Raw genomic sequence first — 24,507 nt, 5'->3', positions numbered from 1 at the left:
GTTTGACTCCAGGTCCTGCCTGGAAGTTTGGGGGGGAAATCGAGGGTGGGTCGGGTTTGTTCTGGAGCCTGGGGGCTGCCAGGGCAGCGGGGCTGGAGCTGGATGCGTCCCCCCAGCCCAGGGGCTGGAGCTGGAGGAATGAATCTTTAATGGGGCTGCAGCTAAATGTATCATCTGATCAAAGCTGCAGGGCCAAAAAGCCGGGGAGGGAGGGAGGGAGGGAGGAGGGAGCTTTTCCTGTGGCTGGTGACACGGGCAGTGGCAAAATAAATAGGGGGAAAGGGGCAAAAAAAAATGGGGGAAAAGAGACAGAATGGGGCAAAAAATAATGGGGGAAAAGGGGCAAAATGGGGCAAAAAAATGGGGGAAAAGAGACAGAATGGGGCAAAAAGTAATGGGGAAAAAGGGGCAAAAAAGGCAAAAAAAAAAAAAAAGTGGAAAGGAGGCAATAAAAGGGCCAAAACCTCGGGGACAGGCGGCTCCTGGGAGGTGCGGGGAGCGGAGCTGGCTGAAGCCCGAAGCCCCCTCCACGCTCAGCGGCGCGGATGCCCCGGGCTGCCTGCCGACTCCCTGCGGCCTCGCGCTCGGGCGACGATGATCCCGGGGACGTGGTGACAGCGCCCGGGTCACCCGCGGCCCTCCCTGCCCTGGCACCGTGTCCCGGCACGTTCCCGGGCCCGGAATTGCTGAGGGCAGCAGCGGGTGTCACCCGATCACCGCCAGGGCTGACGGCCAGGAGCGTCCTCGGGGGCTGTGGGCTCTGTGGGGCTGTTCCCGGAGCTGTGGGGCTGTTCCCGGAGCTGTGGGGCTGTTCCCGGGAGCTGTGGGCTCTGTGGGGCTGTTCCCGGAGCTGTGGGCTCTGTGGGGCTGTTCCGGGAGCTGTGGGCTCTGTGGGGCTGTTCCCGGAGCTGTGGGGCTGTTCCCGGGAGCTGTGGGCTCTGTGGGGCTGTTCCCGGGAGCTGTGGGCTCTGTGGGGCTGTTCCCGGAGCTGTGGGCTCTGTGGGGCTGTTCCCGGAGCTGTGGGCTCTGTGGGGCTGTTCCGGGAGCTGTGGGGCTGTTCCCGGAGCTGTGGGCTCTGTGGGGCTGTTCCCAGAGCTGTGGGCTCTGTGGGGCTGTTCCCCGGAGCTGTGGGCTCTGTGGGGCTGTTCCCGGAGCTGTGGGCTCTGTGGGGCTGTTCCCGGAGCTGTGGGCTCTGTGGGGCTGTTCCCCGGAGCTGTGGGCTCTGTGGGGCTGTTCCCGGAGCTGTGGGCTCTGTGGGGCTGTTCCCCGGAGCTGTGGGCTCTGTGGGGCTGTTCCCGGAGCTGTGGGCTCTGTGGGGCTGTTCCCGGAGCTGTGGGCTCTGTGGGGCTGTTCCCTGGAGCTGTGGGCTCTGTGGGGCTGTTCCCGGGAGCTGTGGGCTCTGTGGGGCTGTTCCCGGAGCTGTGGGGCTGTTCCCGGGAGCTGTGGGCTCTGTGGGGCTGTTCCCGGAGCTGTGGGGCTGTTCCCGGAGCTGTGGGGCTGTTCCCAGAGCTGTGGGGTCTGTGGGGTTGTTCCCGGAGCTGTGGGCTCTGTGGGGCTGTTCCCGGAGCTGTGGGCTCTGTGGGGCTGTTCCCGGAGCTGTGGGCTCTGTGGGGCTGTTCCCTGGAGCTGTGGGGCTGTTCCCTGGAGCTGTGGGCTCTGTGGGGCTGTTCCCGGAGCTGTGGGCTCTGTGGGGCTGTTCCCTGGAGCTGTGGGGCTGTTCCCTGGAGCTGTGGGCTCTGTGGGGCTGTTCCCGGGAGCTGTGGGCTCTGTGGGGCTGTTCCCGGAGCTGTGGGGCTGTTCCCGGAGCTGTGGGGCTGTTCCCGGAGCTGTGGGCTCTGTGGGGCTGTTCCCGGAGCTGTGGGGCTGTTCCCGGAGCTGTGGGGCTGTTCCCGGAGCTCTGGGCTCTGTGGGGCTGTTCCCGGAGCTGTGGGCTCTGTGGGGCTGTTCCCGGAGCTGTGGGCTCTGTGGGGCTGTTCCCGGAGCTGTGGGGTTGTTCCCCGGAGCTGTGGGGTCTGTGGGGCAGTTTGGGAAGCAACAGGGGGTTTTGGTGTGGGGCAGTGCGGGGTTTTGGTGTGGGGCAGGGCACAGGGGTTTTGGTTTTGGTGTGGGGCAGGGCAGGGTTTTGGTGTGGGGCAGGGCACAGGGGTTTTGGTTTTGGTGTGGGGCAGGGCACAGGGGTTTTGGTTTTGGTGTGGGGCAGGGCACAGGGGTTTTGGTTTTGGTGTGGGGCAGGGCGCAGGGGTTTTGGTGTGGGGCAGTGCAGGGTTTTGGTGTGGGGCAGTGCAGGGTTTTGGTGTGGGGCAGGGCAGGGTTTTGGTGTGGGGCAGGGCAGGGTTTTGGTGTGGGGCAGGGCAGGGTTTTGGTGTGGGGCAGGGCAGGGTTTTGGTGTGGGGCAGGGCACAGGGGTTTTGGTTTTGGTGTGGGGCAGGGCAGGGTTTTGGTGTGGGGCAGGGCAGGGTTTTGGTGTGGGGCAGTGCAGGGTTTTGGTGTGGGGCAGTGCAGGGTTTTGGTGTGGGGCAGGGCAGGGTTTTGGTGTGGGGCAGTGCAGGGTTTTGGTGTGGGGCAGGGCAGGGTTTTGGTGTGGGGCAGGGCACAGGGGTTTTGGTTTTGGTGTGGGGCAGGGCGCAGGGGTTTTGGTGTGGGGCAGTGCAGGGTTTTGGTGTGGGGCAGGGTTTTGGTGTGGGGCAGTGCAGGGTTTTGGTGTGGGGCAGGGTTTTGGTGTGGGGCAGGGCACAGGGGTTTTGGTTTTGGTGTGGGGCAGTGCAGGGTTTTGGTGTGGGGCAGTGCAGGGTTTTGGTGTGGGGCAGGGTTTTGGTGTGGGGCAGTGCAGGGTTTTGGTGTGGGGCAGGGCGCAGGGGTTTTGGTGTGGGGCAGTGTGGGGTTTTGGTTTTGGTGTGGGGCAGTGCGGGGTTTTGGTTTTGGTGTGGGGCAGTGCGGGGTTTTGGTTTTGGTGTGGGGCAGGGTTTTGGTGTGGGGCAGGGTTTTGGTGTGGGGCAGGGCAGGGTTTTGGTGTGGGGCAGGGTTTTGGTGTGGGGCAGGGCGCAGGGGTTTTGGTTTTGGTGTGGGGCAGGGTTTTGGTGTGGGGCAGTGCAGGGTTTTGGTGTGGGGCAGGGTTTTGGTGTGGGGCAGTGCAGGGTTTTGGTGTGGGGCAGTGCAGGGTTTTGGTGTGGGGCAGGGTTTTGGTGTGGGGCAGGGCAGGGTTTTGGTGTGGGGCAGGGTTTTGGTGTGGGGCAGTGCAGGGTTTTGGTGTGGGGCAGGGTTTTGGTGTGGGGCAGTGCAGGGTTTTGGTGTGGGGCAGTGCAGGGTTTTGGTGTGGGGCAGGGTTTTGGTGTGGGGCAGGGTTTTGGTGTGGGGCAGGGTTTTGGTGTGGGGCAGGGCAGGGTTTTGGTTTTGGTGTGGGGCAGGGTTTTGGTGTGGGGCAGGGCAGGGTTTTGGTTTTGGTGTGGGGCAGGGCACAGGGGTTTTGGTGTGGGGCAGTGCAGGGTTTTGGTGTGGGGCAGGGTTTTGGTGTGGGGCAGTGCAGGGTTTTGGTGTGGGGCAGGGTTTTGGTGTGGGGCAGGGCACAGGGGTTTTGGTTTTGGTGTGGGGCAGGGCGCAGGGGTTGTGGTGTGGGGCAGTGCAGGGTTTTGGTTTTGGTGTGGGGCAGTGCAGGGTTTTGGTGTGGGGCAGGGTTTTGGTGTGGGGCAGGGCACAGGGGTTTTGGTTTTGGTGTGGGGCAGGGTTTTGGTGTGGGGCAGGGTTTTGGTGTGGGGCAGGGCGCAGGGGTTTTGGTGTGGGGCAGGGTTTTGGTGTGGGGCAGGGCAGGGTTTTGGTGTGGGGCAGGGTTTTGGTGTGGGGCAGGGTTTTGGTGTGGGGCAGGGCGCAGGGGTTGTGGTGTGGGGCAGTGCAGGGTTTTGGTTTTGGTGTGGGGCAGTGCAGGGTTTTGGTTTTGGTGTGGGGCAGGGCGCAGGGGTTTTGGTTTTGGTGTGGGGCAGGGCGCAGGGGTTTTGGTGTGGGGCAGTGCAGGGTTTTGGTTTTGGTGTGGGGCAGTGCAGGGTTTTGGTGTGGGGCAGGGTTTTGGTGTGGGGCAGGGCGCAGGGGTTTTGGTGTGGGGCAGTGCAGGGTTTTGGTTTTGGTGTGGGGCAGTGCAGGGTTTTGGTGTGGGGCAGGGTTTTGGTGTGGGGCAGTGCAGGGTTTTGGTGTGGGGCAGTGCAGGGTTTTGGTGTGGGGCAGGGTTTTGGTGTGGGGCAGGGTTTTGGTGTGGGGCAGGGTTTTGGTGTGGGGCAGGGCAGGGTTTTGGTTTTGGTGTGGGGCAGGGTTTTGGTGTGGGGCAGGGCAGGGTTTTGGTTTTGGTGTGGGGCAGGGCACAGGGGTTTTGGTGTGGGGCAGTGCAGGGTTTTGGTGTGGGGCAGGGTTTTGGTGTGGGGCAGGGCACAGGGGTTTTGGTTTTGGTGTGGGGCAGTGCAGGGTTTTGGTTTTGGTGTGGGGCAGTGCAGGGTTTTGGTGTGGGGCAGTGCAGGGTTTTGGTGTGGGGCAGTGCAGGGTTTTGGTGTGGGGCAGGGTTTTGGTGTGGGGCAGGGCGCAGGGGTTGTGGTGTGGGGCAGTGCAGGGTTTTGGTTTTGGTGTGGGGCAGTGCAGGGTTTTGGTTTTGGTGTGGGGCAGTGCAGGGTTTTGGTGTGGGGCAGGGTTTTGGTGTGGGGCAGGGCGCAGGGGTTGTGGCGCGCCCCGGTGCCGGCCCGGGAGGTGCTGACTGTTCCTCCTCCTGGCTTTGTGCAGACAGAAATCGCCAAAAGGCTCAACACCATCCTGGCGCAGATCATGCCGTTCCTGTCACAGGAGGTAAGGGCCCCGCGGCCCGGCTGCCCTCGGGGCTGGGCCCGGGGGAAGTGGGGCTCCGAAACACGGGGGAGAGGGGCGAAAAATGGGGCAAGAACAGCGGAAAACGGGGCAACAGGAAAGGGGGAAAAGGGGCAAAAAGAATAGGGGAAAAGGGGGAAAATGGGGGAAAAAAATAGGGGAAAAGGGGGAAAATGGGGCAAAAAAAATAGGGGAAAAGGGGGAAAATGGGGCAAAAAAAATAGGGGAAAAGGGGGAAAATGGGGCAAAAAAAATAGGGGAAAATGGGGAAAAAAATAGGGGAAAAGGGGGAAAATGGGGCAAAAAAAAATAGGGGCAAAGGGGGAAAATGGGGCAAAAAAAATAGGGGTAAAGGGGGAAAATGGGGAAAAAAATAGGGGAAAAGGGGGAAAATGGGGCAAAAAAAATAGGGGAAAAGGGGGAAAATGGGGAAAAAGAATAGGGGAGAGTGGGGGAAAATGGGGAAAAAAAATAGGGGAAAAGAGGCAAAATACAGAAAAAAAATAGAGGAAAAGGGGCCAAAAATATAGGGGAAAAGGGACAAAGTGGGGCAAAGAAATAGGGGAAAATGAGGGAAAGAAATAGGGGAAAACGGGCAGAATGGGGCAAAAAAAAATTACGGGAAAAGGGGCAAAGTGGGGCAATAAAAATAGGGGAAAAGGGGCAAAATGGGGCCAAAAAAATCAGGGAAATGGGGCAAAATAGGGCAAACAAAATAGGGAAAAAGAGGCAAAATGAGGCAAAAAAATGGGACAAAAAAAATCAGGGAAAAGGGGCAAAATAGAGCCCAAAAGAAGGGGAAAAGGGCTGGGGGGTCCTGCAGCTGGGCTGTGGCTGACCGTGCCCGTGTCCCCCGTGTGTCCCCCGTGTGTCCCCCGTGTGTCCCCCGTGTGTCCCCCGTGTGTCCCCCGTGTGTCCCCCGTGTGTCCCCCGTGTGTCCCCCGTGTCCCCAGCACCAACAGCAGGTGGCCCAGGCTGTTGAACGTGCCAAGCAGGTGACCATGACGGAGCTGAATGCTATCATCGGGGTACGTGGACTTCCCAATCTGCCTCTCACCGTGTGTATTCCCCTTTTATTCCTTTCATTGACCTCGGCCAGAGGCAGCCCTGCGCTCAGGGGGACCACAGGGCGGCTCCCGGGGCCCTGCCATCCCGGGATCCCAAAAGTGACCCCGAAACGCGGCTCCTGGCTCTGCCAAAGCACCGAAACTGCCCCGAGCCTGCAGCTCCTGGACGTCCTAAAACTGTCCTGATCCCGCAGCTCCTGCCTGTCCCCAGACCCCAAACCCTCCCCGACCCCGCAGCTCCTGCCTGTCCCCAAACCCTCCCCGACCCCGCAGCTCCTGCCTGTCCCCAAACCCCAAACCCTCCCCGACCCCACAGCTCCTGTCTGTCCCCAAACCCTCCCCGACCCCGCAGCTCCTGCCTGTCCCCAAACCCCAAACCCTCCCCGACCCCGCAGCTCCTGCCTGTCCCCAAACCCTCCCCGGCCCCCCAGCTCCTGCCTGTCCCCAAACCCTCCCCGGCCCCCCAGCTCCTGCCTGTCCCCAAACCCCAAACCCTCCCCGGCCCCCCAGCTCCTGCCTGTCCCCAAACCCCAAACCCTCCCCGGCCCCCCGGCTCCTGCCTGTCCCCAAACCCCAAACCCTCCCCGACCCCCCGGCTCCTGCCTGTCCCCAAACCCCAAACCCTCCCTGGCCCCGCAGCTCCTGCCTGTCCCCAGACCCCAAACCCTCCCTGACCCCCCAGCTCCTGCCTGTCCCCATAACCCCAAACCCTCCCCGACCCCCCGGCTCCTGCCTGTCCCCAGACCCTCCCCGGCCCCCCAGCTCCTGCCTGTCCCCAAACCCTCCCCGACCCCCCGGCTCCTGCCTGTCCCCAGACCCTCCCCGGCCCCCCAGCTCCTGCCTGTCCCCATAACCCCAAACCCTCCCCGGCCCCCCAGCTCCTGCCTGTCCCCAAACCCTCCCCGGCCCCCCAGCTCCTGCCTGTCCCCATAACCCCAAACCCTCCCCGGCCCCCCAGCTCCTGCCTGTCCCCATAACCCCAAACCCTCCCCGGCCCCCCAGCTCCTGCCTGTCCCCAAACCCTCCCCGACCCCACAGCTCCTGCCTGTCCCCAAACACCAAACCCTCCCCGACCCCGCAGCTCCTGCCTGTCCCCAAACCCTCCCTGACCCCCCAGCTCCTGCCTGTCCCCATAACCCCAAACCCTCCCCGACCCCGCAGCTCCTGCCTGTCCCCAAACCCTCCCCGGCCCCGCAGCTCCTGCCTGTCCCCAAACCCTCCCTGGCCCCACAGCTCCTGCCTGTCCCCAAACCCTCCCTGATCCCCCAGCTCCTGCCTGTCCCCAAACCCTCCCCGGCCCCCCAGCTCCTGCCTGTCCCCAGACCCCAAACCCTCCCCGGCCCCCCAGCTCCTGCCTGTCCCCAAACCCCAAACCCTCCCCGGCCCCCCAGCTCCTGCCTGTCCCCAAACCCTCCCCGGCCCCCCGGCTCCTGCCTGTCCCCATAACCCCAAACCCTCCCCGGCCCCCCAGCTCCTGCCTGTCCCCATAACCCCAAACCCTCCCCGGCCCCCCAGCTCCTGCCTGTCCCCAAACCCCAAACCCTCCCCGGCCCCCCAGCTCCTGCCTGTCCCCAAACCCTCCCCGGCCCCCCAGCTCCTGCCTGTCCCCAAACCCTCCCCGACCCCGCAGCTCCTGCCTGTCCCCAAACCCTCCCCGGCCCCCCAGCTCCTGCCTGTCCCCAAACCCTCCCCGGCCCCCCGGCTCCTGCCTGTCCCCAAACCCTCCCCGACCCCGCAGCTCCTGCCTGTCCCCAAACCCTCCCCGGCCCCCCAGCTCCTGCCTGTCCCCAAACCCTCCCCGGCCCCCCGGCTCCTGCCTGTCCCCAAACCCTCCCCGACCCCGCAGCTCCTGCCTGTCCCCAAACCCTCCCCGGCCCCCCAGCTCCTGCCTGTCCCCAAACCCTCCCCGGCCCCCCAGCTCCTGCCTGTCCCCAAACCCTCCCCGGCCCCCCGGCTCCTGCCTGTCCCCAGACCCCAAACCCTCCCCGGCCCCCCGGCTCCTGCCTGTCCCCAAACCCCAAACCCTCCCCGGCCCCCCAGCTCCTGCCTGTCCCCAAACCCCAAACCCTCCCCGGCCCCCCAGCTCCTGCCTGTCCCCAAACCCTCCCCGGCCCCCCAGCTCCTGCCTGTCCCCATAACCCCAAACCCTCCCCGGCCCCCCAGCTCCTGCCTGTCCCCAAACCCCAAACCCTCCCCGGCCCCCCAGCTCCTGCCTGTCCCCAAACCCCAAACCCTCCCCGGCCCCCCAGCTCCTGCCTGTCCCCAAACCCTCCCCGGCCCCCCAGCTCCTGCCTGTCCCCATAACCCCAAACCCTCCCCGGCCCCCCAGCTCCTGCCTGTCCCCAAACCCTCCCCGATCCCCCAGCTCCTGCCTGTCCCCAGACCCCAAACCCTCCCCGACCCCACAGCTCCTGCCTGTCCCCATAACCCCAAACCCCCCCGATCCCCCAGCTCCTGCCTGTCCCCAAACCCTCCCTGATCCCCCAGCTCCTGCCTGTCCCCATAACCCCAAACCCTCCCCGGCCCCCCAGCTCCTGCCTGTCCCCAAACCCTCCCCGGCCCCGCGGCTCCTGCCTGTCCCCATAACCCCAAACCCTCCCCGGCCCCCCAGCTCCTGCCTGTCCCCAAACCCCAGACCCTCCCCGATCCCCCAGCTCCTGCCTGTCCCCAAACCCCAGACCCTCCCCGGCCCCGCGGCGCGGAGCTGCCGCCCCCGGCCGTCCCGCCGGGGCTCCCCGCCGTCCGCGGGGTTTCTGTGGGCTGGGAGCCCCCCGGCGCCCTGAGGCCAGGCCTGTCTCTGCCGGGTCTGGGTGTGGGCTGTGCTCTTGTCCCCGTGCGCTGACCCCTTTTCCCCCGCCCCGCGCTGGCTGCCGGGTCCCTGCTTGATAATTAACGGGCTTTTAATGATTTCTTTTAATTGCCGTCGCTTGGCCCGGTCCCGCGGCGAATCGCCGGGACGTCGGGATTCCCAAAATCCGCCTCCTGGGCAGGTGGCTCCAGGTTTCCCCTCAGAATATTCATTGATTGATAATTATCTTTATTTTATTTTTTATTTTTTATTTACGCCTCCTGGGCAGGTGACTCCAGATTTTCCCTAAAAATATTAATTGACAATTATCTTTTTTTAATTTTTTAATCCCTTCTGGGCAGGTGGCTCCAGGTTTTCCCTAAAAAATATTAATTGATTGATAATTATCCTTTTTTTTTATTATTTACATCTCCTGGGCAGGTGGCTCCAGATTTTCCCTAAAAATATTAATTGATTGATAATTATCTTTTGGGTTTTTTTGTATTTACACTGCCTGGGCAGGTGGCTCCAGATTTTCCCTAAAAATATTAATTGATTGATAATTATCTTTTTTTTTTTTTTCTAATTTATACCTCCAGTGCTAATTATCTTTATTTTTTTTATTTATACCTCCTGGGCAGGTGGCTCCAGATTTCCCCTAAAAATATTAATTGATTGATAATTATCTTTATTTTTTTTTTTTTATTTACATCTCCTGGCAGGTGGCTCCAGATTTTCCCTCAAAATATTCATTGATAGTTATTTTTCTTTTTTTTTTTATTTTTATTTACACCTCCTGGGCAGGTGGCTCCAGATTTTCCCCTGAAAAATATTAATTGATTGATAATTATCTTAATTTTTTTTGTATTTACACCTCCAGGGCAGGTGGCTCCAGATTTTCCAGATTTGGGGTTTTTTTTGGGAATGAGGGAGCAGCTGGATCCCCTCCTGGTGGGGTCAGTGGTTTTTACATCCGCTGAATTTTGTTTGCTGAATTCAGTGTCGTGGTCTGAGTGGGGGTTTTTTTTAATTTCTGCTGTGAATGAGGAGGAAAAAGAAATGGAATGAGGAGGAAAAAGAAATGGAATGAGGAGGAAAAAGAAATGGAATGAGGAGGAAAAAGAAATGGAATGAGGAGGAAAAAGAAATGGAATGAGGAGGAAAAAGAAATGGAATGAGGAGGAAAAAGAAATGGAATGAGGAGGAAAAAGAAATGGAATGAGGAGGAAAAAGAAATGGAATGAGGAGGAAAAAGAAATGGAATGAGGAGGAAAAGGAAAAATAGGTTTAATTAAGAGGTAAACAGGTGGTTTTGTTAGCACACACTGAGAAAAGGAAAACGGGAAAAGGAAAATGAGAAAAGGAGAATAAGGAAAATAAAAGGAGAATGAGAAAAGGAGAATGAGAAAAGGAGAATGAGAAAAGGAGAAAAGGAAAATAAGGAAAATGAGAAAAGGAGAAAAGGAAAAGGAGAAAAGGAAAATAAGGAAAATGAGAAAAGGAGAAAAGGAAAATAAGGAAAATGAGAAAAGGAGAAAAGGAAAATAAGGAAAATGAGAAAAGGAGAAAAGGAAAAGGAGAAAAGGAAAATAGGGAAAATGAGGAAAAGGAAAATAAGAAAAGGAGAACAAGGAAAACAAGATAAGGAAAATAAGGAAATGGAAAATAAGGAAAGGGAAAATAGGAGAAGGAAAATAATAAGAAAAGAGGAAAAAACCCAACCCCAGACGAAACTTTTGAACCGCCCCTTTCTCTCCCTAGCAGCTGTCACTTTCTCGCGCAGCACAGAGGGAGAAAAGGAAGGTTTTCGGTCAGGGTTAACTATTTAAACACAACCTTGCATCGCTCTGGGAGCGGAGTCTCTCCAGGGTCTCGTGGGGACATTTGCTGCGAGAGAAAAACCCAAAAAACACTTAAAAACCCCAAACCGAGAATTTCTCTCCTCCTGTCTCTAAAATCGTCTTTATCTCCAAAGAAGCAGAGACCTCGCTCTGTTTCGGGGGCTGCGGGCCTTAAATTAATCATTCTCTAAAATTCAACGCGCCAAATTCAGCGAATGTAAAACCCAGGACGCAGAGACCTCCCTCCCTTCACCTTCGGGGAGGTAAATTCAATTAATTCCGTTCATGACGTCGATCCCTCTCTCCAATCCGGCAAATAAAACCCAGGGAATAAAAAACCCCCGCGGGGGTGGGGGGCTGAGTTTTTTGGGGTGCTCCTGCTGCTCCTCAGCCCCTCCTGGAATTCCACTGAGGTGGAAGAGGGAGGCCCCTGACCCCCATTCCCGGGATAATTGCTTCCCGGGATCGCTGCTGTCATTAACAGCCCGTTAATTGCTTCCCTAATGAGCTTCCAGCGGGGGGAATCGGGGCTGGGATCTCCTCTGGGAGGGGCTGGGCAGCGATCCCATGGCTTGTGCAGGGATCTGGAGCTGCCTCGGGTGGAGGGTTTGTGCTCCAGAGCTTCCCAAAGACACAAAATCCCGAGGATTTGGGTTTTTCCTCCTCCCCTCTGTGCGTGGAGGGGTTTGTTATTGTAGGGTCGCTGCTGGCACAGGGGACGGTGATCCCGTGGTTTTTAGGGATGGTTCCAGGCTCATCCCAGAGATGCGGAGCTGGTTTGGGTGGAGGGTTTGTGCTCCAGACCTTCCCAGAGCACAAAATCCAAAGGATTTGGGGTTTTTTCCCTCTTCCCCTCTGTGCACCCTGTGGTTTGTTATTGTAGGGTCACTGCTGGCAGGCGGGGATGGTGATCCCATGGTTTTTCGGGATGGTTCCAGGCTCATCCCGGAGATGTGGAGCTGCTTTGGGTGCAGGATTTGTGCTCCAGACCTTCCCAAAGACACAAAATCCCGAGGGTTTGGGGTTTTTCCCCTCCTCCCCTCTGTGCATGGAGGGGTTTGTTATTGTAGGGTCGCTGCTGGCACAGGGGACGGTGATCCCATGGCATTCCATGGATTATCCAGAGGTTTGGAGCTGTTTTGGATGCTGGGTCTGTGCTCCAGACCTTCCCAAAGACACAAAATCCCGAGGATTTGGGTTTTTTTCCCTCCTCCCCTCTGTGCACCCTGTGGTTTGTTATTGTAGGGTCGCTGCTGGCACAGGGGACGGTGATCCCGTGGCCTCCCGTGGTTTTTCGGGATGGTTCCAGGCTCATCCCGGAGCGCGGAGCTGCTTTGGGTGTCTCCTCCAGCCCCTGGGCCCCCGAACCGCGAGGATTTGGGGTTGGGCCCTGCCCGCAGCAGGTTGTTTTTGTAGGGTTGCCCAGGTGGGCGCAGCCCTGGCCGCCTTTGCTCTGCCCTGGGGTGTCCCCAGTGTCCCCAAACCCCCCAAAAAGCTCCAAAATTCCTTTTTTTTGCCCCTTTCCAGGTGGAGAATTGTTCATTCTCTGCCTCTGGGCCGTTGTGTGGCAGCTCCTGCTCGGGGCGGCCGGGGCTGGGCCGGAGCCTGGGTTTGGCTGTAGCCCTGGGAATAAACGATTTCCCGGGAAACGATGGAAGCCAAGTGCTGAACCGTCCAATGGGGGACAAAGGGATGGGAGAGGGGGGAAAGGGAATTTCCAGCAGGGAGAAAACTGGGAGGAAAGGGGAAAAAAACCCCACAGGATTTGGGATTTGGCCTCCACGGAGTCCCAGGATGTCCCTGTTGGGATAAAGGGAATTTCCAGCATGGAAAACTGGGAACAAACAGGAAAACCCCACAGGATTTGGGATTTGTCCTCCACGGAGTCCCCGGGATGTCCCTGTTGGGATAAAGGGAATTTCCAGCATGGAAAACTGGGAGGAAACAGGAAAAACCCACAGGATTTGGGATTTGTTCTCCACGGAGTCCCCGGGATGTCCCTGTTGGGATAAGGGGAATTTCCAGCAGGGAAAACTGGGAGGAAACAGGAAAACCCCACAGGATTTGGGATTTGTCCTCCATGGAGTCCCAGGATGTCCTTGTTGGGATAAAGGGAATTTCCAGCAGGGAAAACTGGGAGGAAACAGGAAGAAAACCGACTGGATTTGGGATTTGTCCTCCATGGAGTTCCTGGGATGTCCCTGTTGGGATAAAGGGAATTTCCAGCATGGAAAACTGGGAGGAAACAGGAAGAAAACCCACAGGATTTGGGATTTGTCCTCCACGGAGTCCCCGGGATGTCCCTGTTGGGATAAAGGGAATTTCCAGCAGGGAAAACTGGGAGGAAACAGGAAGAAAACCCACAGGATTTGGGATTTGTCCACCATGGAGTCCCCGGGATGTCCTTGTTGGGATAAAGGGAATTTCCAGCATGGAAAACTGGGAGGAAACAGGAAGAAGACCCACAGGATTTGGGATTTGTCCTCCATGGAGTTCCTGGGATGTCCTCGTGGGAAGGACGGAGCGCTGGGAATTCTCCAGGACGTGCCCTGGCCACGGGAATGGAGCTCTGCAGCTTTGGGATCTTTGGGATCTTTGGGATCTTTGGGATTTGGCTTCCCCCAGGCCACGGGGCACCGGCCTTTGGGATGTCCCGCGTGGATTCTGCAATTCCCGCTGCCAGAGGGGGAGAACTCCGTAAAAACCACCTGGAGGAGCCGCAGCTCTGGAGATGTCGTGTCCCGACCTCGAGGAGCCGTTCCTGCAGCTCGCCCCTGCATGGATTTATCTCTTGGCAGCCTGGAAAAAAACCACCAGGAAGAAAATCCATTTTTTTCTTTTCTTTTCCTGCTCTGCTGGAGCAACTCCTGGGGCCGTGCTGTCCTCAGGGCTGGAATTCCCGTCGACGTCCCGGGAATTGGAGTGCTGCTGCTGTTCCGCCAGGCCGCGCGAATCCCCTTTTTTTTTGAGGGGGGGTGGAAAGATTTTCAGATTTTCCTGGGAGCTGGAGGTTGCTGTGGATCAAACGCTGGTGAATTCCAAGGATTGGGCACCCAGCTCCCAGGGGATGGAATTTGGGAATGGTTGGAGGTGCTGGAAAACCGCGCAGGGCCCTTCTCTGGATTGATGCTCCGCTACGACGGCCAGCCCTGCCTGGAATGGGCGGAAATCCTGGGAAATTGGGATTGGGAAGAGCCGAGGATCTGTCCCCGTTGGTTTTGGGCCGGAGGATCGATGCTGAGGGACGGAAATCCTGGGAAATTGGGATTGGGAAGAGCTGAGGATCCGTCCCCGTTGGTTTTGGTGCGGAGGATCGATGCTGAGGGACGGAAATCCTGGGAAATTGGGATTGGGAAGAGCCGAGGATCTGTCCCCGTTGGTTTTGGGCTGGAGGATCGATGCTGAGGGACGGAAATCCTGGGAAATTGGGATTGGGAAGAGCCGAGGATCTGTCCCCGTTGGTTTTGGTGCGGAGGATCGATGCTGAGGGACGGAAATCCTGGGAAATTGGGATTGGGAAGAGCCGAGGATCTGTCCCCGTTGGTTTTGGTGCGGAGGATCGATGCTGAGGGACGGAAATCCTGGGAAATTGGGATTGGGAAGAGCCGAGGATCTGTCCCCGTTGGTTTTGGGCCGGAGGATCGATGCTGAGGGACCAGCCTTGTGTCCCTCGCCCCCCGCCCTGCCCTGGGGACGCTCTGGAACGTCCATCCCGAGGATCCCGCCCGTCCCGCTGGCTGAACCAGCTCCTGCTTTTCCAGGGCTGGGGGATTTATGGATTTCCTGCAGCCGAGGCCTCCTGCCCTTCTCCGTGTGCCTCCTGCTGGGATCCCAGAGCTGATTCCATGGATTTGGGACTGCGCCTCTGCCCTCAGCTCCCGCCTGGAATCTTGTTTGGATGGGAATATCCCTCTCCATCCCACGGGGGTGGGATCCCAGAGCGGATTCCATGGATCTGCTGTGCCTGTGCCCCCAGCTCCCGCCTGGAATCCTGTCCTGGATGGATTTCCCTCTCCATCCCACGGGGATGACCCGGCCGGGACCTGCCGTGTCCCCGGAGCGGGACAGGCCGTCACCTGCTGCTGCTGCCCGAAGTGGGAATTCCCTTTTCCATGGGGAATGGGCCCCGGACGGGACCCCGAAACTTGGATTTCACGGGGGGAGACTTTAACCCCGGAGTGGTTTGGGTGGGGAGCGGCCTTCGGTCCCACCCGGAGCCGCCCCTCGTCGGGGGGTGTCCCCTCGTTGTTGATGTCCCCTCGTTGTGGGTGTCCCCTCCTTGTGGGGTGTCCCCTCGTTGTGGGTGTCCCCTCGTTGTTGATGTCCCCTTGTTCTGGATGTCCCCTCCTTGTGGGGTGTCCCCTCCTTGTGGGGTGTCCCCTCGTTGTGGGTGTCTCCTCATTGTAGGTGTCCCCTCGTTGTTGATGTCCCCTCGTTGTTGATGTCCCCTTGTTCTGGATGTCATCTCATTCCAGGTGTCCCCTGGTTGTGGAGTGTCCCTTTGTTGTGGGGTGTCCTCTCATTGGGGTTTTCCCCTCTTTAGGGGTGTCCCCTCATTCCGGGTGTCGCCTCATTGTGGGGTGTCCCCTTGTTCTGAATATCCCCTCGTTGTGGGGTGTCCCCCCATTCCCGGTGTCCCCCCATTCCGGTGTCTCCTCATTCCCGGTGTCCCCTCGTTGTGGGGTGTCCCCTCATTCCCGGTGTCCCCCCATTCCGGTGTCCCCCCATTCCGGTGTCCCCCCATTCCCGTGTCCCCCCATTCCGGTGTCCCCCCATTCCGGTGTCCCCCCATTCCCGGTGTCCCCCCATTCCCGGTGTCCCCCCATTCCGGTGTCCCCCCATTCCCGGTGTCCCCCCATTCCCGGTGTCCCCCCATTCCGGGTGTCCCCCCATTCCCGGTGTCCCCCCATTCCCGGTGTCCCCCCATTCCGGTGTCCCCCCATTCCCGGTGTCCCCCCATTCCCGTGTCCCCCCATTCCCGGTGTCCCCCCATTCCCGGTGTCCCCTCGTTGTGGGGTGTCCCCCCATTCCCGGTGTCCCCCCATTCCCGGTGTCCCCCCATTCCCGTGTCCCCCCATTCCGGTGTCCCCCCATTCCGGTGTCCCCCCATTCCCGGTGTCCCCCCATTCCCGTGTCCCCCCATTCCGGTGTCCCCCCATTCCGGTGTCCCCCCATTCCGGTGTCCCCCCATTCCGCTGTCCCCCCATTCCCGGTGTCCCCTCATTCCCGGTGTCCCCCCATTCCGCTGTCCCCCCATTCCCGGTGTCCCCCCATTCCGGTGTCCCCCCATTCCGGTGTCCCCCCATTCCGGTGTCCCCTCATTCCCGGTGTCCCCTCATTCCGGTGTCCCCCCATTCCCGGTGTCCCCCCATTCCCGGTGTCCCCCCATTCCCGGTGTCCCCTCGTTGTGGGGTGTCCCCCCATTCCGGGTGTCCCCCCATTCCCGGTGTCCCCCCATTCCCGGTGTCCCCCCATTCCCGTGTCCCCCCATTCCCGGTGTCCCCTCGTTGTGGGGTGTCCCCCCATTCCCGGTGTCCCCTCATTCCCGGTGTCCCCCCATTCCCGGTGTCCCCCCATTCCCGCTGTCCCCCCATTCCGGTGTCCCCCCATTCCCGGTGTCCCCCCATTCCCGGTGTCCCCCCATTCCCGGTGTCCCCCCATTCCCGCTATCCCAGGTGTGGTTCCCTGGGCCGGCCGTGCCTGCAGGCTGGAGGGTCCCAGGCCGGAGCCGCCACCTCCAGGCCCCTCCCGGGCTGCCCTGGGGCGCTCCGGGAAGCGTCTCCTTGGATTTTCAGCCGGATTTTTTTCCATCCCAAGGTCGTGTTGGAAGCCGGGGCCGTGTCTGGCGTCTCCCTCCCTCTCCCCGCAGCTGCCTTTCCCAGCTCAGCGGGAAAATCCCTGCAGGATTTACCAGTGCTCTCAGGAGGGGCTGGGAGCAGCAGGATCCTGGCCCGGCACCGGGATGTGCTGCGGGATTTTTGTTCTTCTCCCCGCCTGGGAGCTGCTCTGAGCGGGAGGAGCTGCCTGGGAATTGTCCTGCCTGCCGGAATTTTCTCTCTCTCTGTCCGGTTTAGCTGCTGCTCCTCCGGCCGTGGGGTCTCTGCCCCCTGGGTGGGATTCCTCCTGGAGTTTTGGAGTTTTTTTTCCTTTTTACTGCCAGCAAAGCCAAGCTAACCCAAATCCACAGGGATGAGCCTTGTGGGAACGCAGGAATCGCCCCGTGGAACCTCCCTGCCCTCCAGCCGTGGGGTCTCTGCCCCCTGGGTGGGATTCCGGTTTTCTTTTCCCCTTTTACTGCCGGCAAAGCCAAGCTAACCCAAATCCACAGGGATGAGCCTTGTGGGAACGCAGGAATCGCCCCGTGGAACCTCCCTGCCCTCCAGCCATGGGGTCTCTGCCCCCTGGGTGGGATTCCGGTTTTCTTTTCCCCTTTTACTGCCGGCAAAGCCAAGCTAACCCAAATCCACAGGGATGAGCCCTCTGGGAATGCAGGAATCGCCCCGTGGAACCTCCCTTACCTCACCTCTAACCTAGGGGTGGGGGGCTTCTCCTTCCAGGCACGCCCCCCATCCCTTCCCGGGGCGGGGGGACGCATCCCCTTCCTCCCCTCCGGGCCTCACGGGCGCTCTCCTTGCAGCAGCAGCAGCTCCAGGCGCAGCACCTGTCCCACGCCGCCCACGGGCCCCCGGTGCAGCTGCCCCCGCACCCCTCGGGGCTGCAGCCCCCCGGCATCCCGCCCGTCACCGGCGCCGGCTCGGGGCTGCTGGCGCTCGGCGCCCTGGGCGGCCAGGCTCACCTGGCCGTCAAGGACGAGAAGAACCACCACGACCTGGACCACAGAGGTGAGACGGCCGCTCCAGCTCCCGCAGCCCCCCAGCTGCTTTGGGTTGGGCTGGGAGGGAGGGAAAGGTTGAAGAGGTTAAAAAATGGTAAAGAGACGTTCAGAGCGGCGCCGGGGCGATCCGAGGCGCTTCCGAGGGGTCGTTGGATCTGCTCCGGGCACCCTGTGCCGGGTCCTCACCACCCTTCCCCGGCAGGAATTCCTTCCCAATATCCCACCCAGAGGATTCCAGCCCCCGCGGGCGCAGGGCTGGGATTTACTGTTCATCACGGAATCCCCGGGATGGATTTTGGGTTGGGAGGGAGCTTAAGGCTCATCCCGATCCCACCGCTGTTCCAGCCTGGGGCATTCCAGGGACCCAGGGGCTGCTCTGGGCTCCTGTGCCAGGCCCTGCCCACCCTCCCAGGCAGGAATTCCTTCCAACATCCCACCCCAATCTCCACTTTTCCGCTCTGAAGCCATTCCCTGTGTCCTGTCCCTCCAGCCCTTGTCCCCAGTCCCTCCCCCGCTCTCCCGGAGCCCCTTTCGGCCCTGGAAAGGACTCCGAGCTCTCCCTGGAGCCTTCCCTTCTCCAGGCGAACATTCCCAGCTCTCCCAGAGGGGCTCCACACCCCTCTGACGTTGTGGGAACACCCCTGGTCATTTCCCACCCCGCCATCCCTGGGGTCAGCTGCAGTCAGGCCGTGGGATGGGCCTTTCAGGGATGCAGAATTCCCGAAAAATGGTAACCCAGCCTTTGGAGGAGGCTGGCTGCAGTTCCTGTGCTGGGCCCTCATGGGAAAGGAGCCTTCGCCCTCCTCCTCCTCCTCCTCCTTCTCCTCCTCCTCTCCATCCCCATCGGAGCCTTCCCGTGGGCAAGGATCCAGCTCTGTGCACCAGGAATTTGGGGTTTGTTCCCATTTTTAGGGATCCAGCTCTGTGCAGCAGGAATTTGGGGTTTGTTCCCATTTTTAGGGATCCAGCTCTGTGCAGCAGGAATTTGGGGTTTGTTCCCATTTTTAGGGATCCAGTTCTGTGCACCAGGAATTTGCTGGGTTTTCCATCCCATTTTTAGGGATCCAGCTCTGTGCACCAGGGATTTGGGGTTTATTCCCATTTTTAGGGATCCAGCTCTGTGCACCAGGAATTTGGGGTTTGTTCCCATTTTTAGGGATCCAGCTCTGTGCACCAGGAATTTGGTGGATTTTCCATCCCATTTTTAGGGATCCAGCTCTGTGCACCAGGGATTTGGTGGTTTTTCCATCCCATTTTTAGGGATCCAGCTCTGTGCACCAGGGATTTGGTGGTTTTTCCATCCCATTTTTAGGGATCCAGCTCTGTGCACCAGGAATTTGGTGGATTTTCCATCCCATTTTTAGGGATCCAGCTCTGTGCAGCAGGAATTTGGTGGATTTTCCATCCCATTTTTAGGGATCCAGCTCTGTGCACCAGGAATTTGCTGGTTTTTCCCATTTTTCGGGATCTGGCTGTTGGCAGGACGGAAGGATCCGTGATTCCGGCTGCAGGGTTTGTCCCAGCAGATCCCCACACTGGAGGATTTGGGATATTTCCCCGTGGGCGCAGGGCGGATTCCCACAGCCTCTCCGAGCTCTTGGGCTCTGCTCGGGGGATTTGGGATGTAGGGAAAAAAGAAACCCCAAAAATCAGTGAGACAACAAAAACCATTGCCAGCAGTGATGGAATTCCATTCCTTTCCATGGATTCAGCTGCCAGGATTTCCGGGGAAAGCCTGGAATATCTGGGTGCAAATGAGGGGCTGTGGGGTGACCTGAGGCACCCACCCGTGGGGCCGCTGCCCTCCCCTTGGCATTTGGGCCGCCCCTGGCCAGGTAAATCACCTTGGGTGGGATGGGAGAGGTGGATGGAGCGGGATTTTAAAGCTGCAGTTTAAGGGTCGGAGTTGAGGCGGCGAGAGGAGGGTCTGCGTTTGTTTTCCTGGTTTAAGACTTGTCCTAACTCTCTTTATTCTCCTGGCTCTGTTTTGGCTGTGCCCCGTCCTCTGCACCTCCCGAAGAGCGAGACTCAAGTGCAGTAAGTCCCATTCCTTCCTTTTTTTTTTTTCTCCCATTTTTCGGTGGCTGCACGGCTGAGTTTGATTTATCCCTTAAAAAAAAAAAACCCAAAAAACCCCAAAAAACCCATCTGGGGGTGGCGGGGGTTTGGGAATTCGGTTTCAATCCCTTCGCTGGCGGCAGAGCCTCGGGAAATTCCATCCTTTTGGCGGGATGAGCGTGGTCAGGGAAGCTGCTGCGCTCCTGGTCGCTCCCCATTGTCTGGGGTCGCCTGACCCCGGCTGGGTTTGGCAGAGCTTGGAAGCTCAGGCAGTTCCTAACCAGGGAAATCCCTGGATTTTGGAGGGGCTGCGACACTTTGGGATGTGTTCCCTGGCATCGGGGATGGAGAGGACAGTGAGGGTGGGCAGGAGCCAGGTGGGCACTGCCCTTCCCTGGGGATGGATTCCTTTGGGGTGGATTCCGTGGGATCAGGGATGGAGGGGACAGTGAGGGTGGGAGCTGCTGTTCTCTTGGGATGGATCCCCCGGGATCAGGGATGGAGGGGACATTGAGGGTGGGCAGGAACCGTGCTGGGGCTGCCATTCCCTGGGGATGGATTCCTTTGGGATGGATCCCCCGGGATCAGGGATGGAGGGGACATTCAGGGTGGGCAGGAACCGTGTTGGGGCTGCCATTCCCTGGGGATGGATTCCCTGGGGATGGATCCCCCGGGATCAGGGCTGGAGGGGACATTCAGGGTGGGCAGGAACCGTGCTGGGGCTGCCCCGCTCTCGGGCTGGCGCTGACCCAGCCCCTCCCACCGCGGCGTTCCGGGAAAAGGGGCACCGGGATCAGGAAGTTCCCGTGGAAGGGGCTGTCACTCCGCGGCCTGGGGCAGCGGAGGCGCCCGGGGCGGGCCTGGCCGTGTCCCTGAGCTCCCTGTGCTGCTGACGGAGCTGGGGCTGGCTCTCCGCTCACACTCCGCCGTCCCGCAGCTCTTTTCCCCAGCCCGGCTTTTCTTTTATTTTATTTTTTCCCTGTGAAAAGCTGCCAGGAACAAAAAAAACCTCAACCAGCGGATTTCCTGCCAGCCCCGAGCCCACAAACGGCCCTTTGGAGAGCGGGGAAGGGAAGGATGCTCTGCCAGGAGCAGGGGGGAGAGAGAGAGAGGCAGAGGGGAATCGGGCATCATTAACCCGCTCCGGGGCCGGGCAGCTTCCCAATCCATAACCTGCCAGCCGGGGGATTCCCCGCGGAGCCTTTAAGGCCTGCCACAATCAGCCTCAGTCGTTCATATTTTTATTTGCCACCCTCCCCAACCCTCTTCTTTTTTTCATTTTATTTTTTTGCCTCGCGCGATTTAAAAAAACAAGATTCATTTCCCTGGCGGCGGGCCAGGGGAGCGGGGCTGAACGGATCGATGCCTCGAAACGCCTGCCACGGTTCTCCGGGAGGGGTTTTTTCCGGCGTGAGTGCCCGGGAAGAAAGGCTCCTCCGTGCTGGCCGAGCAGGGCCCGGGAGCCGCCGGGATCCGCCTGCCGGCCGGGGGACGCGGCGGCGGGGCGGGAATGTGCGCGGTGGGATTGCGGCGCCGGGAATCCTCCCGCTGGGGATGCCGCGGGTGTTTCCGGCGTTTCCTGGGAGTGCCGGCATCTCCTGGGCTCTGGAGCTTTCCCGGGAATGCCGGCGTGTCCTGGGCCATGGAGCTTTCCCGGGAATGCCGATGTGTCCTGGGCTCTGGAGCTTTCCCAGGAATGCCGGCGTGTCCTGGGCCATGGAGCTTTCCCGGGATTGCCGATGTGTCCTGGGCTCTGGAGCTTTCCCGGGAATGCCGGCGTGTCCCAGGCTCTGGAGCTTTCCCAGGAATGCCGGCGTGTCCTGGGCCATGGAGCTTTCCCGGGAATGCCGGCGTGTCCCCTGGGCTCTGGAGCTTTCCCGGGAATGCCGGCGTGTCCCCTGGGCCCTGGAGCTTTCCCGGGAATGCTGGCATGTCCCAGGCTCTGGAGCTTTCCCGGGAAAGCCAGCGTGTCCCGGGCTCCGGAGCTTTCCCAGGAATGCCGGCGTGTCCCGGGCTCCGGAGCTTTCCCAGGAATGCCGGCGTGTCCCGGGCTCTGGAGCTTTCCCGGGAATGCCGGCGTGTCCCGGGCTCTGGAGCTTTCCCGGGAATGCCGGCGTGTCCTGAGCTCTGGAGCTCGAAGGAAGGGCCGAATTCCCAAGGGGCAGAGCTGTGCCGTGGGCGCCGGGCTCTGCCCTTCCCGCCCCCGTGGGTTTTCCCGGATGTTTTTATGGTCAGGCACCTCCTGCCGCGTTTCCCTGCGGCGACGGAGCTCGGGATGCCCACGGGCGCGCTGGCCGCATTCCCAGCCGGGCTGACCCTGGCTCCCGCGGCGTGAGGGGCTGGATCGCGGGGGTCCCGCCCCACTGCTGGGAATCCGGAGTCCCCTTTCCTCCTGTCCCACCCCTCAAGGGCGTGTCTGATCCCCGCAGAACAACTCCGTGTCCCCCTCGGAGAGCCTGCGGGCCAGCGAGAAGCACCGCAGCTCCGCCGAGTACGGCATCGACTCCAAGAAGAGGAAAGCGGAGGAGAAGGACAGCATGAGCCGATATGTGAGGGGCAGGGACGCCCGGGGGGCGGCGCTTCGGGGGCAGAAAGCGGGGTGGGCTGGTCTTCTCCGTACGTGACGTGGGGCAGGGAATCGTGGAATCATTCAGGATGGGAAAGGCCGCGGAGTCTTGGGGGTCCCACCATCGCCAGGGCCACCACAATCCCCGTCCCCGGGTGCCCCCTCCCCTCCCCTGGCGGACTCCAGCCCTTTCCCACGCACAGACTCCCCCCGATCTCCATCCCGAGCGCGTCCTGCCGCCCTCGGGGGTGGCCTGGGCCCTGGGGACAGTTTTTTTTGGGGGGGGGGCGGGTGTGACACGTTTGGCGTTGCAGGACAGCGACGGCGACAAGAGCGACGACCTGGTGGTGGACGTCTCCAACGAGGTGAGCTCTTCGGGCGCGCGTGGGAGGCGATCGCTCAGGGTCTCCCTCCCCCGCGGGATTCCAAAGCCTTGCCCCACCCCGCAGGACCCCGCCACGCCCCGGGTGAGCCCGGCCCACTCGCCGCCCGAGAACGGCCTGGACAAAGCCCGCGGGCTGAAGAAGGGCGACGCTCCCAACAGCCCGGCCTCGGTGGCCTCCTCCAGCAGCACTCCCTCCTCCAAGACCAAGGAGCTGGGCCACGTACGTGCCCGCCCGCGGGGTCGCCCGGGGGCGCTCTGTGTGCGCGTGTCCCGCCGGCTGGAGCTCACGCCGTGCTTTTCTCTGCCCCCAGAACGACAAATCCTCCACGCCCGGCCTCAAGTCCAACACTCCCACGCCCAGGAACGACGCTCCCACCCCGGGCACCAGCAGCACGCCGGGGCTGCGGCCCATGCCCGGCAAGCCCAGCGGCATGGACCCCCTGGGTGGGTACGCCGGCGTCACCGTGTTGTCGCCGCGGTGTCACCGCTGTCCCCGGGGAGCAGCGGCCTTTGGGGGGGCAGCGTGAGGTTTATGGGGTCGTGCTCCAGCTGTGGGTTAGGGGGGATGGGGTGAGGAGGGTCGGGATGAGCCACAGGGAGCTCGGGGGGGACGTCAGGAGGGGTTTGTGCCTGTGGAGGGTGGCGGGGCCGTGGCAGGGGTGCCCGGGGGGACGGGGTGCAGCCCCCATCCCGGCTGGTGTCCGGGGAGCACCCGGGGGTGGCACTCGGTGCTCTGGGCTGGGGACGGGGCTGTTGGGACGGGTTGGACTGCACGGTGTTGGCTTTTCCTGTGGCTGTGCCCTGCTGCTCTTCCCGGCCGTGTCCCCAGCCCCGCCCGTGTCCCCAGCCCCGCCCGTGTCCCCAGCCCGCGTCCCCAGCCATTCTGTGTCCCCTGCCCTGCCCATGCCCCTGCCCTGTCCCCCTGTGACAGTGTCCCCCGCTCTGCCCGTGTCCCCTGCCCATGTCCCAACCCTGCCATGTCCCCAGCCCGTGTCCCCACGCTGATGCTGTCCCCACCATGATGCTGTCCCCAGCTCCGTCCCCAGCCCCGCCCGTGTCCCCAGCCCTGTCCACAGCCCTGCCTATGTCCCGTCCCGTCATGTCCCAGCCATTCTGTGTCCCCTGCCCCGTCCCTGCCCGTGTCCCCAGCCCTGTCCCAGCCGTTCCCTGTCCCCACTGTGACGCTGTCCCCCGTCCCGCAGCCTCGGCGCTGCGCACGCCCATCTCCATCGCGGGCTCGTACGCGGCGCCCTTTGCCATGATGGGGCACCACGAGATGAACGGGTCCCTGGGCAGCCCCGGCGCCTACGCCGGCCTGCACAACCTGCCCCCGCAGATGAGCGCGGCCGCCGCCGCCGCCGCCGCCTACGGCCGGGCGCCAATGGTGAGCTTTGGAGCTGTACGTAGCACTTTTGGCTCCTTTCTCCCCGGGGGGCTGACAGGGGGGGCCTGGGGAGGTGTGGGGCCGGCGATGGTTTGGGGTGGGAGCTTTGGAGCTGTCCGTGGCACTTTTGGCTCCTTTCTCCCCCAGGGATGATGTGGGGTGTGGGGTGTGGCAGGTTGTGGGGCTCCCCTTCGCCCCAAAGCCAGCGGTGGTTTGGGGTTGGAGGGGTGTGGGGATGGAGGTGCTTCCTCGTGGGGTGGCGTGCATGTGCCGCTGGGTTGGGGTTTGTCCTTCCCGTTCCTTGGCCCCTCATCCTGGTCCTCAGCTCCTTATCCCGTTCCTCGGCCCCGTATCCCGTTCCTCGGCCCCATATCCCGTTCCTCGGCCCCATATCCCATTCCTCGGCCCCATATCCCGTTCCTCGACCCCATATCCCGTTCCTCGGCCCCTCATCCCGTTCCTCGGCCCCTCATCCCATTCCTCGGCCCCATATCCCATTCCTCAGCCCCATATCCCATTCCTTGGCCCCTCATCCCATTCCTCGGCCCCATATCCCATTCCTCAGCCCCATATCCCATTCCTCAGCCCCATATCCCACTCCTCAACCCCCCTCCCGTTCCAAACCCTTCCGTTGAACCCGGGATCGGGGTTTCTGCCCTCGGGGCGCGGGCGCACGGCGTGGCTGACCCCATCCCGGGGGTTTGGGACCCGCACGGGGAGAGGGCAGCGCGTCCCGCCGCCTTCGTG

The 24,507-nt window shown here is 61.1% G+C and overlaps 1 protein-coding gene across 7 annotated transcripts in view; it reads left to right on the top strand.

The window, feature by feature from the left end:
* TLE3 (TLE family member 3, transcriptional corepressor) overlaps nucleotides 1-24,507 on the top strand; it is a 45,920-nt gene that overhangs the window by 12,047 nt on the left and 9,366 nt on the right. Inside the window, exons 6-14 of one of the 7 annotated variants that reach the window (XM_066208171.1) lie at nucleotides 4,756-4,818; nucleotides 5,790-5,864; nucleotides 17,173-17,374; nucleotides 19,388-19,404; nucleotides 21,855-21,974; nucleotides 22,306-22,356; nucleotides 22,441-22,596; nucleotides 22,688-22,820; nucleotides 23,579-23,760. In XM_066208171.1, coding sequence (XP_066064268.1) covers nucleotides 4,756-4,818; nucleotides 5,790-5,864; nucleotides 17,173-17,374; nucleotides 19,388-19,404; nucleotides 21,855-21,974; nucleotides 22,306-22,356; nucleotides 22,441-22,596; nucleotides 22,688-22,820; nucleotides 23,579-23,760 — 999 coding nt within the window. Of the gene's footprint in view, nucleotides 1-4,755; nucleotides 4,819-5,789; nucleotides 5,895-17,169; nucleotides 17,375-19,387; nucleotides 19,405-21,854; nucleotides 21,975-22,305; nucleotides 22,357-22,440; nucleotides 22,597-22,687; nucleotides 22,821-23,578; nucleotides 23,776-24,507 lie in introns of all 7 variants that reach the window. The other 6 variants (XM_066208169.1, XM_066208168.1, XM_066208166.1 and 3 more) reach the window with 6 other exon arrangements.

Source organism: Chamaea fasciata, unplaced genomic scaffold (genome assembly GCF_029207755.1).
Source record: "Chamaea fasciata isolate MVZ Bird 193981 ecotype frontalis unplaced genomic scaffold, bChaFas1.0.hap1 SCAF_145, whole genome shotgun sequence".
NCBI lineage: Eukaryota > Metazoa > Chordata > Aves > Passeriformes > Sylviidae > Chamaea > Chamaea fasciata.
The sequence above is the reverse complement of the archived record's forward strand: the minus strand, read 5'-3'. Positions and strand labels throughout refer to the sequence as shown.